Below are 16,341 nucleotides of genomic sequence, written 5' to 3' on the forward strand. Positions count from 1 at the left end.
AACAGACTGAACACTGCTATATTCATTATCCAGTTACTTCCCTTCTGCTTCCACTGCCTTTTGGGATGATAAACTGCAGTTATATGGCACATCCTCCCCCTTTTGCAGGCATGCACTGAGAGGAGACTGAGGATACAACAAGGTACTACTAAAGGACAGGAAAAGAAAGTTTTGAGTGTCTCTTGAGAGACAATAATTTACAGCATGAACACGCATGCTGAGTATACATCCCGGCCCACTGCAGAATCTGTATGCTTTCCTCACTGACCACAGCAGAGGTGTTGGCAATGGAGTTCCAAACTCTGCCTCTTCAGAAGAGGGATCATGGGCAAAGGATTTCAACRCTCTGCACTTACATTCTTCATTCACTTTTGTTCTTTTCATCCATCATCTTCTGAACCAGGACACATTCTACAGCAAAATCCCAGGCTGAAATCATGGGAGAAGAGGCAGGCTCCTAAATTCAGCAGAGCTCACCAAGATTTGTCACTAGATTGTAGCATTAGAGAGTCCCAAAGTTCACAAACCTGAGCTACTTACCAGGTGTGCTTGTTGAAGAAACCTTAGAAGATGAAGACTCTGATTCTTCCTGATTAAAAAGGAGAAGAGAGGGAAAAGGGAGAGAGGAGGGAGGGAGAAAAAGAAATCTTTATAATCTGTTAGATGCACAAGAATCAATCCGAACTATTTAAATATTTATTTCAATTTTAAATGGTTCTACTCAGTTGTATGTAGAAAAAGAAAAGGGCAAGCACTTCACTAAGTAGTGGTTATGCGTGTGTATAAATAATCTCTTGTACACCACTGGAATCTCTCTGATAATCCTTGTATCAAGTAATGTGAATTAGAYAAAATTTCTCAACTCACCATTTTATCTTCTTTCTGCTCTGCTTCTGTTGATCCCTTTTCAGCAATTCTTCTCCTGTAAGCAGAGACAAAAGTTACCAAGCTCATTATGGCTTTAGGATGGAAGAATGTTGTTTACTGCAATTAAAGACTTATCCAGCCTAATAGGTAGATGATTGACAATTAGTGTTTTAAGAAGTACTTTCAAAAAACACCTTCAAAGGCAAAGCCCTCCTGCCAAAACAACTGTGCAATTTGAAGTCTGTATGCCCTCCCCCGCTGCTGCACAAAGGCTCACACAGAAATACTGGATTACACTGAAATCAAAATGGTTATTTATGAAACATGATCAACTTCTCAAAGCAACCATGAASCAGTGTTTATTTGATCCTCAGCCAGCTGCAAACAGGCACCCCATATCCCACCTGTGTGATGACTAAGGAGCTGGAGCAGAGCAGGAACAGCTCCTTACCTCCTGGCCAGCAGGGCRCTCATTTCTTCCATCAACCCACTGCCTCCCAAGGGAAGGGGTCCATTTCCTCGGCCACTGTCTGTTTTTGAYGAAGCAGAGCCTCCTCCTCCTCCACTCGAACAGGGCGAGTCTTCACCCTTCAGAGTGCACAAAAAGACAGCAGATGGGCCAACAGAATGAGGGCTGACTTTGTGAAACCAGCAAAATTCGCAAGCAAGAGAGACACAACTGCGTAAAGAATGAGATGGGCTGGCAGTACATCCCATAATGCTTCTTTCGTAATGAATTAAGCCTACCCCAAGTGTCTTAAAACTGCTATTAACCTTGAACAAAGGTTAGAAGCAAGGATATAACCAGAAAAAGAAAGTGGAGTTATATTTACCCGTGAAACTTTCCTAAGTTTGGCTCCAGCGAGTGCAGCTGCTAGTCCAGTTAAAGGGCGATTATCTTCGGACACRAACCCCGCTGAAAATCCAGAGGCTGGCAGGGGGGGAGCGGGAGGTGGCAGGGGAACGGGAGGAACTTGGCTGGGAAGCGGAGGAGGCGGCGGTGGCGGTGGTGGAGGCCCCGAAGGTGGCAGTGGAGGAGGCGGTGGTGGGCCAGGAGGAGGTGGGGCTGCTACTGAAGACTGAGCTGGGCCAGCGGGCAGGGGAGGTGGAGGAGGAGGTGCAGGTGGTCCTTGGACAGCACCTAGTGTCAAAGAGAAAACAAACAAAATACGTTATGGGTTTAGAAAACAAAGGTCTTACTTCCATTGAAATGGTGGCTCTTTTGCTCAGGGTATGAGACATTAGAACTGGTAAGATACTGGGCAAGAAAACAATGCGAATTTCAGCAGGAGAGAAGCATTCTTACTCAAGGTACTAAAAATATTACATGRTAYGCTGTGARAGATCAGACAGTTCCAGAGACATTYACATACAAAACCCCTCCAGTCARGTTCTGTGCTGCAACCAAAAACAACTTTACACCAGGAAACAGGCAAAGAGTCAAGTCAGGCATGAGCATCGTAGCAGGAGGAACAATAGGGTGTGCTCACATGGTGCTAAACAGTGACATTTCACTGTATTAACAAGCACTAATACATCACCCAAACAYCTGAACTGTTTGAGTTCTAATGCTAATTTCTAAGCTGTATGTAAATCTTTCCTTTAAAATAAATTCCAGCAATCAGCTTTTATGATTTAATACAAGCACTAATTAGTGAGTTAGAAGACTGACATATTTCAAGTTGATAGGAGGGAAGAAGCTCATCTATTTTTAATCTATCATTCTTTTACTGTTTAAATTCACATTGTTATCCAAACACAGAGTGTATTTTGAAAATAGAATCTTCTGATGATCACTGTTATTATTAGAGGAAGAGTGTAAGAAATTGTGACTTAGACAACAGCTCTACACCTCCACAGATCTTACCCCTGTSTCACCCAATCTGCCACAAGGCACTAAAAATTCTGCACAACTACCTTAAACAATMTCTAAAGGCAGGAATTTCATGTATGAGTATTCCTGGTTTCCTACTCTGCTAACCACTGCACAAATTTAAAAGCCTTTTAAACTCTCTTGGCATCACTCACTGTCCAAGAGCACACTTCTCTTCCACACTAGAAGTGAGGCTATCCCAAAGCAGCTCACACCTTCATCTAAGACAGGAGGATATAAACAGGATCCATTTTGCATGGCTTGTGTGTGACAAAGCCACAGGGTGCTTATCCCCCAGGAGCYCCTCTACCCACACCTTTAGAGCTACTGCAGAGTTTGGTACAAAGACCTAAATCTATTCAATCAACCTAACTCTATTCAATTAATATAAAAGCAATATACAAAGACATTTATGCCCATGTAAAATGCAGTTCTATCATATTGGTGGAATGCTCATTAAGSMTGCCACCTGATWAATCAAACCTTTTGTCTAAAGTCTYCTTAGCTACACTGGTAACACACTACAGAAAGACCCATCTCTCTCTATATACATACACATATATATATGGGCACATAGCYATGTATTATAATACAACCACTGTCCAGCAAGAAATGCTGTAGGTGTCACAAACTCCTTTCTAAACCTCAATTATTCCTCACTTAAGGTATTTACATGTCCAAAGCCACACATAATGCTCTTCCATGTTGGCTGCCATTAGGAAACCAACCATGCTGCCTGGTAACACCACATTCCAAATAAACCAACACCGCAAGGTTGACCAAGCAAGAATTTGACAAACTCTGTTCTCAACAGGTGAGTTCTTAAGAAATCTGAATTTCACTTCTAATGGGCCACAGAAGGCCAGCTCTCAGGCACAGAGCTTGCACATTTCCCTTACCCCAGGTTTTCCAAGCAGAATTTGGCTGCAGCATTAWGATCACTGCAGCTTTGGAAGCACCGTTTTAATTCCTGGGGCAGGTTAGGGGCTCTGACAGCCCGGGGCTCCGCCTGCAGCCCTGCTTAGCGCATTAGTAGCAATAACAGAAAGCCTTACCCTGCTGGGTCGGAGGTTCAACCGGCTGAGAGGCTGCCTGCAAGACTGGCTCAGAAGCAGAGGAGTCTCCCAGCACAGAGTTTAGAGAGTTCTCAACAGAGGCAGGGGTAGCTGCAGAGGGAGAAGGGAGAACACTAGGCTTGGATGAGGGAGTCGAGGCATTCAGGGAGTTGGGAGAAGGAGAAGCTTGAGGTCCAGACAGTGACAGAGGCGGAAAGGAAGGCAGTGGGGGGGGAGGAGGTGGCGGAGGCGGCATTGGACCTGAGGTAGAAGGTGAAGGAACTGGATAAGCCAGGTTTTCAGGAAGCCCGTTAGGAGCCGTGGGAGACGTGGACATTTGGGTCACCGGATTAGAAGCTGTCACCGGCAGGACAGGTCTGGGACCGGCGGCTTTGCCTGGTGGACTGCTTATCATTACYGGAGGAGACGGGGGCAGGGGGGCAAAACTGGGCGCGGACCAGGCGACGGGCTTTGTGCTGGGAGGCAAAGTCGCCGCGGCATTGACGGGAGAGGGGGGCCGAGAACTTTTGTTCAGCGGACGAGGAACCGTAGCGTAATGGGGGAGAACGGGGTGGAAAGCTGAGCCTAAGGATGTAGCAAAACGTGATGCAGAGTGCCTTAGAGGCGGTGTAGGGGGAGTGGAAGTCGGTGGTGCAGAAGTCACTACAGCGTACTCCGGTGTGGCCTCTGCCATTGGTGCTGAGACTGCTTTTGCATATGATGGAGGAGGTGCTGAAGGAGGCTGGCAACTGGAGTATTCAGGAAGTGGAGTGCTATACGGGGAGTTGTCGAAAGATGGAGCTGGACAGAAGATGGAAAGCAGCAGCAAAGGCAGGATAAAAAAAGGAGAAAGAGAAAAAGGGAGCTAATGAAGCAACAAAACCAGCATTCAAACAAAATGTAAAAATGTAGACTACAGTTAGTACCAGAGGATTAGGCACAAGTGAAAATACTGTTAGGAAAGTTTTACACATTACCAACAGCTGCTTTTAAATTTTGCAGACTCTTTTTGTGCCAACATTTGAATTTACGTGTACGTTCTAGAGAAAATTTTCTCAAATTCCATCTGTGAGATGGATTAGATATGGGGTTGAACAATCAGTCTTTTACCAGCTTCAATCTTCCTGTTTGGTTGCAAACTGCAAGCAAGTGCAGCGATCTTAACATTTGTTTCAACTCCACTAATAAAACTCTTACCATGGGTAGCGTCATCTTTCTATTCCMCAGAAAAAGCTCCAATGCAAATATTGAAAGTACTGGGAATAAAACTACCAACAAAAWCCTCTGCACTAGAATAACTTACACAGTATTCCTTGACTTTCACCATGAGCTGACTTACGTAAATTGAGTTTGTGACTGAAGAACAACCAAGCACTTGACTAATGTTCCATTATATTACCAAAATGAGAAAGCTTTCAGTTATCACTGGATACATTTCCACAGGCAGTGCATTATCTTATCTACAAACACTTACAACACGTTTCACTGAAATGTTACCACAATGATATATTAAGCAAGACTTCGTACTGAAAAGCATTTCTCACACTCTTACTTTGCCTTATACAGGAACATACCTTCTACGTTAACGTGCTTAAACTGATACGTTTTAGGGTTTGTTTCCAACTCATGCAATGAGAATACATTCATTGAATAGAGCAAACAATGATAAGGTATTTAGAAAGCTTAAATCATCACACTTTAACCAATTTGGAGGTGCCCAACATGATTCCAAGCAATCAGAGAGTATCGCAATGGAGTGAGCAAATAGCAAAAAAAATTTATTTCAGAGTTAACAGAGCATTATGACAGGAAAGTCAAAGCTCTTGGACTTCTTGACATAAAAAAAAAAGAGAAGGAATTCCAGCAAAAAAAAGCCTGAAATACTGAGTGTTGTAACACAACTGTACTCACTGCCCTTTGGTGGCTCTCCCACACTCCATCACCCAAACACATAAAGAGTAGCCTGGTGGTTGAACACACTCGGGTTTTGAAATTCTTACCAGCATTTGAAATTCTTCTCTCTCTTTCCCATTCCAATTGTTCCCTTTCCAAYTGTTCTTGCCGTTCTCTTTCTTGCCTCTCCCGTTCAAGCCGTTCCAGTCTCTCGCGGTCCTGCCTCTCCTTCTCTTGTCTCTCCCTTTCCAGGCGTTCTTGCCGCTCCCTTTCTTGCCGTTCTCTCTCCAGTTGTTCCTGCTCCAGGCGCTCTCTTTCAAGTCTTTCCCTTTCTAGCCTCTCTCTCTCCAGCCTCTCCCGTTCCATTCGTTCACGATCCAGCCTCTCCCGTTCCAGCTCCTTCTGCCTCTGCTGCTCTTGCAACTGTCTACAATTGTGAGAAAAAGGAAAAAGACTGAGCTGCAAAGCGAAAACCAAAARTATCAGGCAACTTTAAAAAGGACAAGGAGATAAACTAATCAACAAAACTTTGCACCAGCGAGAACAAAAGCACAGCATTTGTACCTACGTGGAAGTCTTAATTCTAACATGTCATTTTTCTGAGCTGGATAATAGTTTTATTATGGTTACAGTAAAAAGAATCACGTATCCAATTTCCTCTCAACTAATTGAACATTCTGAGAGACAGCCTTCAAGAGGTAAGAATAGAAAGCTGATGCTGCTAATTTACKAACTGATACAATCTTCCCAGTTTGGGATATGGAGTTACATTTCTTCTTTGCRTGGTATTTTATACTGGAAGCAGTGAATAGTAGTACAGTGAAACAGCAGTAACACAGATACTCAAATGAAAAAAAACAACCCCAAAATAAATTATGGCTTTTGGATTAATTAGTCAGGTAGTATTTATCCAAATTTTACAGAAGTATTAAAATGAACATGTGTCCATCTCCATTTACATARTACCACACACATACACACACAGCTGAACTGGCAACAACAAGAGAAYACCCTGAAGGCACAGGAAAACTGGACACGGTCAAAAAATCCAGGGTGCAACAGCCAAGGAAACACTGCAGAGATTTGGCAGAGTTTCCAGCTCATGGGAGTCTTTGCGAAGCAAAGCAGAGAGGGGGAAGACGTGAAGAGGAGGAAAACAAGTAAAAGCCAGGCAGTGGAAATATCCTAAGAGTAAGGAGAAACCTTGCAAAATTCTCTGCCAAAGCTACTGGGTTGGCTGAAAGGACTTTCCTGAAAAAAAATGTAGTGGGAAAAGCTATATACCACCTTTTCGATACTTTCTTCTCAACTTGTTTGACATTTTCTTTAGCGGCTTTTAAAAAATATATATCTTCCTAGTTGGTTAAAATCCAGCTTTTTGATTTTCAAAGCTTTTTCATCTCTTGGGGATAACTCACTGCTGAAACAAAAATTAGGCACATCTTCCTCCCAGATGTGGCCAGTATGTTCCTGTCAGTATGTAAACTGAAAATGTTGCTAGTTGTTGTTCTCCGTTTGAACTCTTGTTTCCAAAAAAATATCATAACAGTTAGAAAGAAAATCTGGTCCACAAAGCAAACAGACGTTTTTTCTAACATGTTTCAGATGCAAAGTGATGACAAATCAACAAACACAAAGCACAGCCAGCCCTTAACCTAAAGCAAAAAACCCAAATAAGTTCCAGTTACGAACAATGGAATAACTTTTTCCCTACTGAACCCATTACCCGACATCCTTAGAAGCAGCAAAATAGTTCTGCTCCTTTACCAGTTGTTCCCTCAGCCATATCACGAAGCTGTAAGAGCAGTCACTATGAAATTAGTGAAATTAAAGCTGCAACTCAGCTTGTTAAATGCCTAATTTTTAGCCTCTGAAGTCCACTAGAAAGTCTGGTGATTGACCCATACGTATTTGGAACCAGTAGAGATTTCTATTGAATATAAAGAGAATATAGTACAAACCACTWAAATTTAAGCTCTGAGAGATATTAAAAATATTTTTGTCACTACAGTTTTGCTTGCTCTGTGTTGTACAAAACTTATTTTCCTATGTGGTCTTTTTTCCCCTCAGATAAAATTGTTTCCTCTGTTATTAGAGGCAAACAGGGCTTTCATCAAGGCTAACTTCAGCTTGGTCATGTTAAAATTCCTTTTTTGTTTTTGTAAAGGAGAGGTGGATGCACCCATTTGTATCTGAAAGGCTATTCRGAGCAGAAGAAAACACTGACAGACTCCAAAGCAGCTTTGTTTATTTTCGTCATTCTTTCACATTCAATTGCCAGAAATGAGCATTTTCTATCTAGAAATGTACCCTCTGTTCTTCCTAAAACTAAAATGTTGATATGGCATTTGGGATCTGAAACATTTCATGTTATATTTAGTTTATAACACTGGAAGGTATCAATTCCCTGGGTTTAACAACACATCAAGCAACTGCCAGAAAATCTCTTCTGCTTAAGTTCTTCATTTCTTTACAGAAWTAGAAGCTCAATATAGGTCACTCCTCACACAAGGGCAGCATTGCCAAGGCTGTTTTGCAATAAGCCATACCAAGAGCTCTGCCATTTCATATTTCCATAAGCAACCTGGAAATGAAACAGCAAGGTGCTCGTCATAAAGCTCCTTAACAATATTAAGTTATTTAGGGTAGCAAGGATGATGGCTGATTATGAAGAACTACTGATGGAGCTTCTAATTCCAACTAACCTGGGAATAAAATTGGCAAATAAAACTCAACTGAAATGAAGCAGGACAAAGGGAGGGAAAAATCTGCTAAAATGATGCACAAAGTACTGGAATTTGAGTTGCCTGTTGACTCAGGAGTGAAATATCAGGGTTACAACAGGCAGTTCTGTGACAACATCCATTCAATGATGTGTCTTGTTCAAAAACATCAACCAGATGCCACACATCAAGAAAGGATTGCAGAGTGGTACAGAAATAGCACCTTCCTGCCTCACAATCCCTGCATCCCTGTTCCCACCTCCAAAAGGGGAGAACTGCAGAACCTAAAAGATTCGAAGAGCAGCAACACTATGATCAAAGGCTTTCAACTTAAAAATAATTTTAAAAGCTGGAATTCTGCATTCTGGGAAAAAACAACTGGAGATCTACAAAATCCTGAGTGATGAGGACACCCCTTTACAACAGCTGGGAGGAAAGATTTGATGCAACTAATGAGAGCAAAGCTCACAAGGAAAGAGCACCTCTGCACATCAGGCAGATAAGTAATGGAACTCTTTTCTGGAGAAATTCAAAGAAAGAGCAGGAAAAWGCTCACAGAGAAAAAGAACAGCCACCATGAGAAGTCATTTAAAAAACAGAAAATGCATTCTGCACAAGAAGCTGTTCAACCAAGAAATGCCCAGAGGATGGGAGAGCAGCAGAGGGAAGTATTCCAGGTGTTTGCCCTGGCCAGGAAGGTTTTGTGTCACAACAAATGCATCTAAGTGTTTAAACTTAATCTGAGGCAAGAACTACTTCAATTAGCAATGAACACTATCAAATTGTAKTGGTTATCTARTAAGATTTAGATGAAAGTCAGTGASAGAACCACTTYCAACCACACAGGACYTGAATTAAAAAAGTATTCCTTATTTAGCAAATAGAGTGACTTATTTAATGTTTTCATTTTTTTAAATAATCCTCGTTTTCCATTTCTTCAGGAAATAAAAGAAATAAATGCAGAATTTTTTGCAGTAAACGAAGTTCACTGCATTTTGCATTCAAGCATTTTGCTTGCAATACACAAGCTTGAACAAGAGAGGGCAGAAAAATACCTTGCCAGCATCTTACATGAGATGAAATACACCATTGTTGAGAATAATTTCTCATTATGCGTCACTGAAGCATCCCTTTGTCAACAAAGAAAAAAAAAAGAAACCAAACCAAAACATGCAAACAAAAAACCCAACCAAAAAAACGCACCTCGCAACTCACTGCGTTTCTACTGTCATTTTAACTATTTTTATAAAGCTTTTGAACAACAAACCAAAAAGTACACAGGTCAGAAGATCGATATCCAGTAATGCAACCGAGCTGCTTTAACACACCTTAATGAACAAGGAAGAATTACATAAACTACACACTAGAGCTTAGCAAGTGTTACAGTTGCAGCCTAAAAAGATTAAAAACACATCTGATTATATGTTTTTTAAATGGCATTAAACCCCTCTGGTTTTGTTTAGCTAGCACTAGACAGTATAATTTTATTTBAAAATTTTGTCAGAGATCAAAATTATATTAGGCAAAAGCATGAGCAGATTAAGGAGTCATCACACATCAATTAAAGTACATCTGAATGTCAAGATTGGTAGCTCAAGAAACCTGAGAATGCAAAACCTGAAAATCATTCAGCCTTAGAAAGCACAAGACCTGGCCACCAGGACAACTTTTGAAAAAGCTGAAGAGATACCCAAAATGCCCCTGAAAGCTGTGTCGTAGTGAGGTGTTCGTTATGCAAAGGCAATGTGGTTATTTCAAATACTTTAGAAGTGTGAATTACTAAATCTAAGAGTCAATTTACATTAATAGCTGAGACTGCTGTAAAACTGCATGTGTCAGACACACACAAGGTACCGTTACTCATGTTTAGATTCAGATTCAAGTTTAGAATCACAGAACGGCTGGTGGCTTTATCACAGAGACTACTCATGACCCTTTGCCCATTTTAATTAGCTTCATGTCAAAAGCATCTTGGGAAACTTCACTCTGGGCTGTTTTGGGAGAGGCTCTTGATTTTTTTTTTGGGGGTGCTGTTTTTAAATAATCTTATTTTAATACTGCATCAGCTTTTAAAATTATTTCCCCTCTTGTCCTTATACTTTTGTCCAGTTAAGGAGATACTGAGAGATACTGTCAGAGGATAAAGAAAGAACCACATTTACAATATTAACTTGTGACTTAATATGAGCAATAATCCCACAGTTCTTTGGGCAGCCAAGCAGCAGGAGCAAGACTACATTCTTGAAACAACACATGGAGAAAAAAAAAATGCAATGAGCAGAATTAAGCACACACTGTTGCATCTCTGCTGGAAAAAAAAACCCCACATTCTGTGATGGTGAAAATGTTTAGAATTTCTCCTATATGACAACTGCAAAACACAATTGCAGTTAATTTACTTACCCAGGTACAGACAAAGCCTTCCTGGCTCGCTCTTGATCATRAAAGGGAATAACAATTAAGAAGTCCTGCTGTCTCAGCTCCTGTTATTATATGAAATGAGCCAACACCACATGCACACTGAGATCATTCTCCATTTACCAAGTAGCATCACTTCATTCAAAACCCAGTGTGTGTGATGGGTAACTTGGAAGGATTTGAAATTAATACTACCTGTTTTTTTTATCAGTATTTGATATGCATTGGGGAGGGGGAACAGGTGGGAACTTCGGCTCCTGAAGGTGAACAGCAGAGATCCTCTTGTCCTTTTGCTGAAGACCTCGACAGAGCCAATCAAAAGAATGGAGTCCTCAGTTAATTCTCTTAAAATATCAACCATACAGGTTGAAGGGAAGACAAAGATCTTGACTAGATTAAGAAACTTCAGTGTATACTGGTAAAACAACATTCTCTTTCAGAGCAGACTTAATAGCCAGAAAGAAACTGTTGTTTCCTGGAACACTTTTCACATCTAAGCCTCCAYGTCTTGGTCACCTGCAGCAGAGTCACTGTATTTGTGAAAAAGACTTCTTCCACCTGAGCAAGGAGACCTTGAAACACTAAGAAACTCCCGTTGTGTCAAAACCCAGATCTTCTGTCAGAAGGGCACCACAAGAAAAAACCTACAAGGAACAAAACCAGAGCTGAAACAGCTTGCAAAAGCAAAGAGCTGCCTGCTCTGGCAGGTCACCTTGTTTCTTCAAGTGGAAGTTGTGCTGTACATTCACATAAATCTTCAGGATTCYAACACTAGCTTGCTTTGCTCTTGGCTGTGAGATCAAGCCATGAAATTTTTTCCTAAAAAGATGATAGGAAACTGCATGGAGAAGACCATATATCAACCTGAATAACAGAGTTCAGCCATGAACCTGGAAGGCTTCTTGTCACAAAGCCAGATACATTAAAAACAAAAGTATTTCCATGAASAGTACAAAGGCATCTTTGTATCAAATCCAAATTCGGCAGGCACTGAGCTGATAGACATTCCAAGATGAACAGAAACTTGTTTGAAGTATTTAATTTTAAAACTCACTGTAGAAAACAAAGATCCAAGACAAAGCCTGCAGAAAACAAAATAYCTTGAGGAACAGATCTGACTGAAGTAATTGCTGCATTGAATGAAGAGGTCAGCTGCAGGCAGATAATACATAATATTTGACAGSTGTTAGTCATCATTTATGAACACACTGATTTCATATTTCATTCTTTCTTGGCCRGAAAAACTGTGTSTCAAAGCAGGGCATCAAATCATCAGAAAGATCGATACAAATACTATCCCTGTTTTGTCTGTTTAAAGATACAACAATGTTGTGGGTTAAGATTTCCCCTTTTGCTTCCTTTCTTGGGGAATTTTCTTTCCCATTTTATTGCTGGGATACACTGATTGCCAAGTCATTCTTTTGATGGCTCGATGATTGGTAAAGACAACAGGACCTACACCCCACCTGAAGGGTCTCCCTAGGCACTCCTCCTGCCTGGCAGGTTTTTTTTTTCCTCTCTTTGGAGAGAGGGAAGTTCTCTCTGGAGTTTTGGGCTCTGGGAGGGCGTGTGTGTTGTGGGGTAGGGTGTAGCTTCACTTCCTGCCCTTCTTGGCTCAGGGGAGGATGGTGGACCTGCTGCTGCAGAACCCAGCTCCTGTCATCGGTTCCTGTTTGCTGCACTGTGATCTTCTCCGGTGCCTTGCTGGGGACCCCTGGGATTCCAGCTGCAGTGGTCGAGTTCTGCTCCATCCCGTCTGCAGCCGCGGGATTCTGCTTGTCTTTTGCCCATCTGGCCGTTCTGAGGTTTCTTGCTATCCAGAGGAGCACCGGGATGGGCGTTTCCCCTGTGAGTTTGTAGGGGAGCTTTTCTCCATCCATCTCTGCCGCTTTGTGCCCGTCCTTGGCCATTGGGAGATCGGAACCAGCCGGGACCCGGCCCCAGCGCCCCCTGCAGCCCCGGGGAATCATCGCACCCGCCCTGCCCGGCCGGGAGCCAACAGCGCCCCTGCCGGCTGGGACCGGAACTGCACCAAAGGGGAGGCTGTGTCTGGGTGTGAAGCTGTCACTGGGTTTGTGGCTGGGTTGGTTGTTGCTGTCGTTGTTGTTACTTGTTTCACCTTGTTATACATACTAGTAAAAACTGTTATTCCCTTTTACCCATATTCTTGCCTGAAAGCCCGTGATTTTCAAAGCTGTAATAATTCGGAGGGAAGGGGGTCATATCCACCACTCCAAGGGGGGGTCCCTACCTTCATTGGCAAACACCTGTCTTTCAAACCAAGACAAACAACAAGGAGAATGGGGGAGAAAAAAAAAAAAATCACTAATGTGTATTGAAAGAAGACACCAAAAACCATCACTTGGGTCATTAAAAAACAACGTGGACTTAAAAATCATAAAATTGAAGGGAGATTTTTCTGCATTCCACATGGTATTTTTTCTTTTTTTGAAAAATAGTTTCTTGCTTTTGCTGTTACGTATTCTAAAACAAAGTGTAGCAGAAGAGCGACCCAGGGATGACACTCAGAAGGCAACATGAAGGTTGCCAGATTACTGCTGCCTTAAAAACACTGCAGTAACATTCTGCACTTACTGTTCTGAAAGTTACCATTAAGACATGCTGTCTAAGAAACCAAACWGGATTACAAGAAAGTATTCAACAGTGTGTGCACATCTTTCATTCTGTGCCTCACTAGGTGTTGTAAAAGTTTTATAAACAAGAAATCTAGGAATAACTCTACTAAATTACGCTAAAGTTCTGAAAGTAAATGTAAAATAGCAGCTACAATGAAACTTGKTTCACCTAAACCAGCTGAATTGCTCAGCCTGGAGTCTCAACGTACCCAGGCTCTTGCAGTTGCCCAAGCTCTTCTAACCCTGCCTTGCACGATGGAGCAGCAAATGTTTTGAGTTTTAKTCTCAAGACAGCAATGTTTTGAGTTTTATTCCCAAAGGCTGTTAGCCCCAGCATGTGGGCACAGATAGCATTATCTAACCCAACAGTCACTGCTTACTAGAATACATCTCACATGACGCTTCTCCTCCTCCCACCACTGAGTCACTGCAACAAGCGGAGCAGCTGGCTGCAAACAGGCTACACAATGTCTGCCTGAGCCACGGGCACAGCACCAGATGCAGGCTGACCTCAGCTCCATCTGAAGCAYGTTGTCCTCTACAGAAAAGCAGCTACCTTGTGATCACAAGGAACTGCATGCACTCTCTGGACATCCACAGAACTGGATACAGACGCAGCCAAAAARAAGTGCTTTGATGTGTTATTTGAATTTAGCTCCTAGCTTGATTTTTAATAGTTTAATCTTCTGATCACCTTCTGCACAAGTTCAGAAAAGTGTATGTTATGGCCCTTCAAAATTGCAAGAACTTTTCTGAATAATAAAAAGACAGAGCACCACCATTAAACTTGCTCTCCCATCTTTAATATTAAATATTTATTCCCCACTCCAAAATTCAGCATTTACCACAGAGCTCGCTCTCCTGTATGGTCACGCAAACCTACTGAATAGATCTCTCAGTGCCTACACATTATGTACCATGGAATGAACACACACCACCCCCCAAATTTCMTAATTCATTTACAAGAGAAAATACATCCTTGTCTTGGAAATTGGCAATCTGTATTGAAATCAAACACAGGCAGCCTCCACAGAGACTGAGAATCTTCATAAATAAAAASTATACAGATGAACCAATAACATAAGCTCAGCAGAAGTGATCAATATTTAACCTCTTTGCATCCTCCTTATGCATCAACTGCATAAGCTTCACTTTGCATTATTTAAACTAAACTCTTGCTCTATAATTCTTACCAAGGTAGCTTTATTTTTTGTTAAGTGCTGGACAGTCAGGACAGTTTCTACCTGAGCATAATGCACATGGTGTCAGAAAAACCCAGACAAGACCTAGTCAGCTTGGTACAATGAGCAAGAAAAAGTGGCTCAGAAGATCTGCAAAGGCTGACTGTTAAAGGCCAGAGGTTTGTGAGTTTATGTATATGTTCTGGAACTTAAAATTACTGCCAGTCTCAACAGTGCTGAGGACYTTTAGTTCTTTAAGCAGCAGTGAGAGGTGAGACTATTCCAAATTATGGTTTGTTTTTTTTAAAATTTGTATCAAATACTTTACAAAATGTGAAATTATAAAGGCATGTAATTGACTACATGTACCRTGATTCTGAAACACTACACAAATCTAGGCCCTTGAAGCTATTTCCAGTGCTCAGGCAACTTTCTCTTGATCTGTCGCCATTGTATGTAACACTTCCAATGTCCACTGAATTTTCCCTGTACACTATTATGGTCTACAGGTTGGTGGTATTCCCCTCTAAAAACAGGACACCTGCTAGGAACTCTCATTCTATTCTGATCATCAAAATCTGCAGTATCATCCAGCTCTTCCCACTCTCCTTCCTTCTCACGTACTGACATCAGAGGCAAGGATTTGCTTTGTTCAGCAAAACACCAAAACAAATTTGATTGTTCACGGTCCCAGATTGATGCACTGAKGCCTGTTTTTGTGCTCCTCATACTTCCACAACAATCCTCCTGTCTTCCACATCACCCAGGAAATTCCCTCTTGGTATCTTCAAATGCTTTACCAAAGCCCAGAACAGCCTTTCTGCTTTTGCAAAGAAAATATTCGCTGGCTCCAGTTTACTGTCCTATGTTTTCTCCCTTACTGAAGTCAAACTAACAGGCTTTCATTTCCCTSACCAGAGAGATTTCATATTTAAGAATAAGCTTTTATGTTATAAGCTAAAAATGCATTAGCTGGAAGTAATTAGTTTTTATCAGTCTAGGTTTTATAAGTCAAACAAAAATTAGTACCAGCCACCATGACAAAGACATGAAGAGACAACTACAAACCTGAAATGTATTAGAGGAACTCTAAAAGGCAAAGGGATCTATTAATGCTCTTGGATCAAACCTCATTAAGCCTAATTTTCCTCATCTCAATATTTTCAATATATTATCTAAAACTAACAGAACAAGAACTTTCCTGGCAGAAGTCAGATTGCTGGAAGACACCTGTGCACATAAAATTTTAGAAAAATTAAGTATCTTGGTAGTAGAAAAACACTGGCAACTCCTCCTCAGTGATGTATTCCAGCAAGTACAGTTGGAACATAAATTCATAAAAGAAAACCACAATAACCAAAAATCTGGGAAAATGCAGAATGCTTTCTAATTCCAATTCCATGTTTTGCACTAAACAGAAGAAAACACCACAAAACTGAATGCTTTTCAGACATATCAAGATTTCAAAGCMATTTTGTTAAAATACTACTTATTGGAAGAGTGCTCTTCTCAATCTTCAAAATAGATCAGYGTTACCAGCATCTAAAATTATGCATTGCTCTAACACATAGCACCCATTACACCCCTCCATATAGCCAGATAAGTCTCTAAAAACTAGACTGAGAAGACTAAGGAAAACTTCACTACAAATGGAAAGAAAATGAGACACACAAACAACAAAAAACAAAACAAAAA

General features: G+C 41.3%; 1 protein-coding gene across 4 annotated transcripts in view; it reads right to left on the reverse strand.

Moving 5' to 3' along the window:
* The window catches only part of ENAH (ENAH actin regulator), a 96,147-nt gene that overhangs the window by 10,497 nt on the left and 69,309 nt on the right, over nt 1–16,341 (reverse strand). For 3 of the 4 annotated variants that reach the window (XM_057374873.1, XM_057374871.1, XM_057374872.1), the window contains exons 5-9: nt 5,796–6,115; nt 1,701–2,008; nt 1,319–1,455; nt 868–922; nt 541–589 (exon numbers count right to left, since the gene is read on the reverse strand). In XM_057374873.1, the coding sequence (XP_057230856.1) occupies nt 541–589; nt 868–922; nt 1,319–1,455; nt 1,701–2,008; nt 5,796–6,115 (869 nt within the window). Of the gene's footprint in view, nt 1–540; nt 590–867; nt 923–1,318; nt 1,456–1,700; nt 2,009–3,795; nt 4,597–5,795; nt 6,116–16,341 lie in introns of all 4 variants that reach the window. The other variant, XM_057374874.1, reaches the window with a different exon arrangement.

Source organism: Malurus melanocephalus, unplaced genomic scaffold (assembly GCF_030028575.1).
Source record: "Malurus melanocephalus ecotype Western Australia unplaced genomic scaffold, MMel_1.1 scaffold_235, whole genome shotgun sequence".
NCBI classification, from domain to species: Eukaryota; Metazoa; Chordata; class Aves; order Passeriformes; family Maluridae; genus Malurus; species Malurus melanocephalus.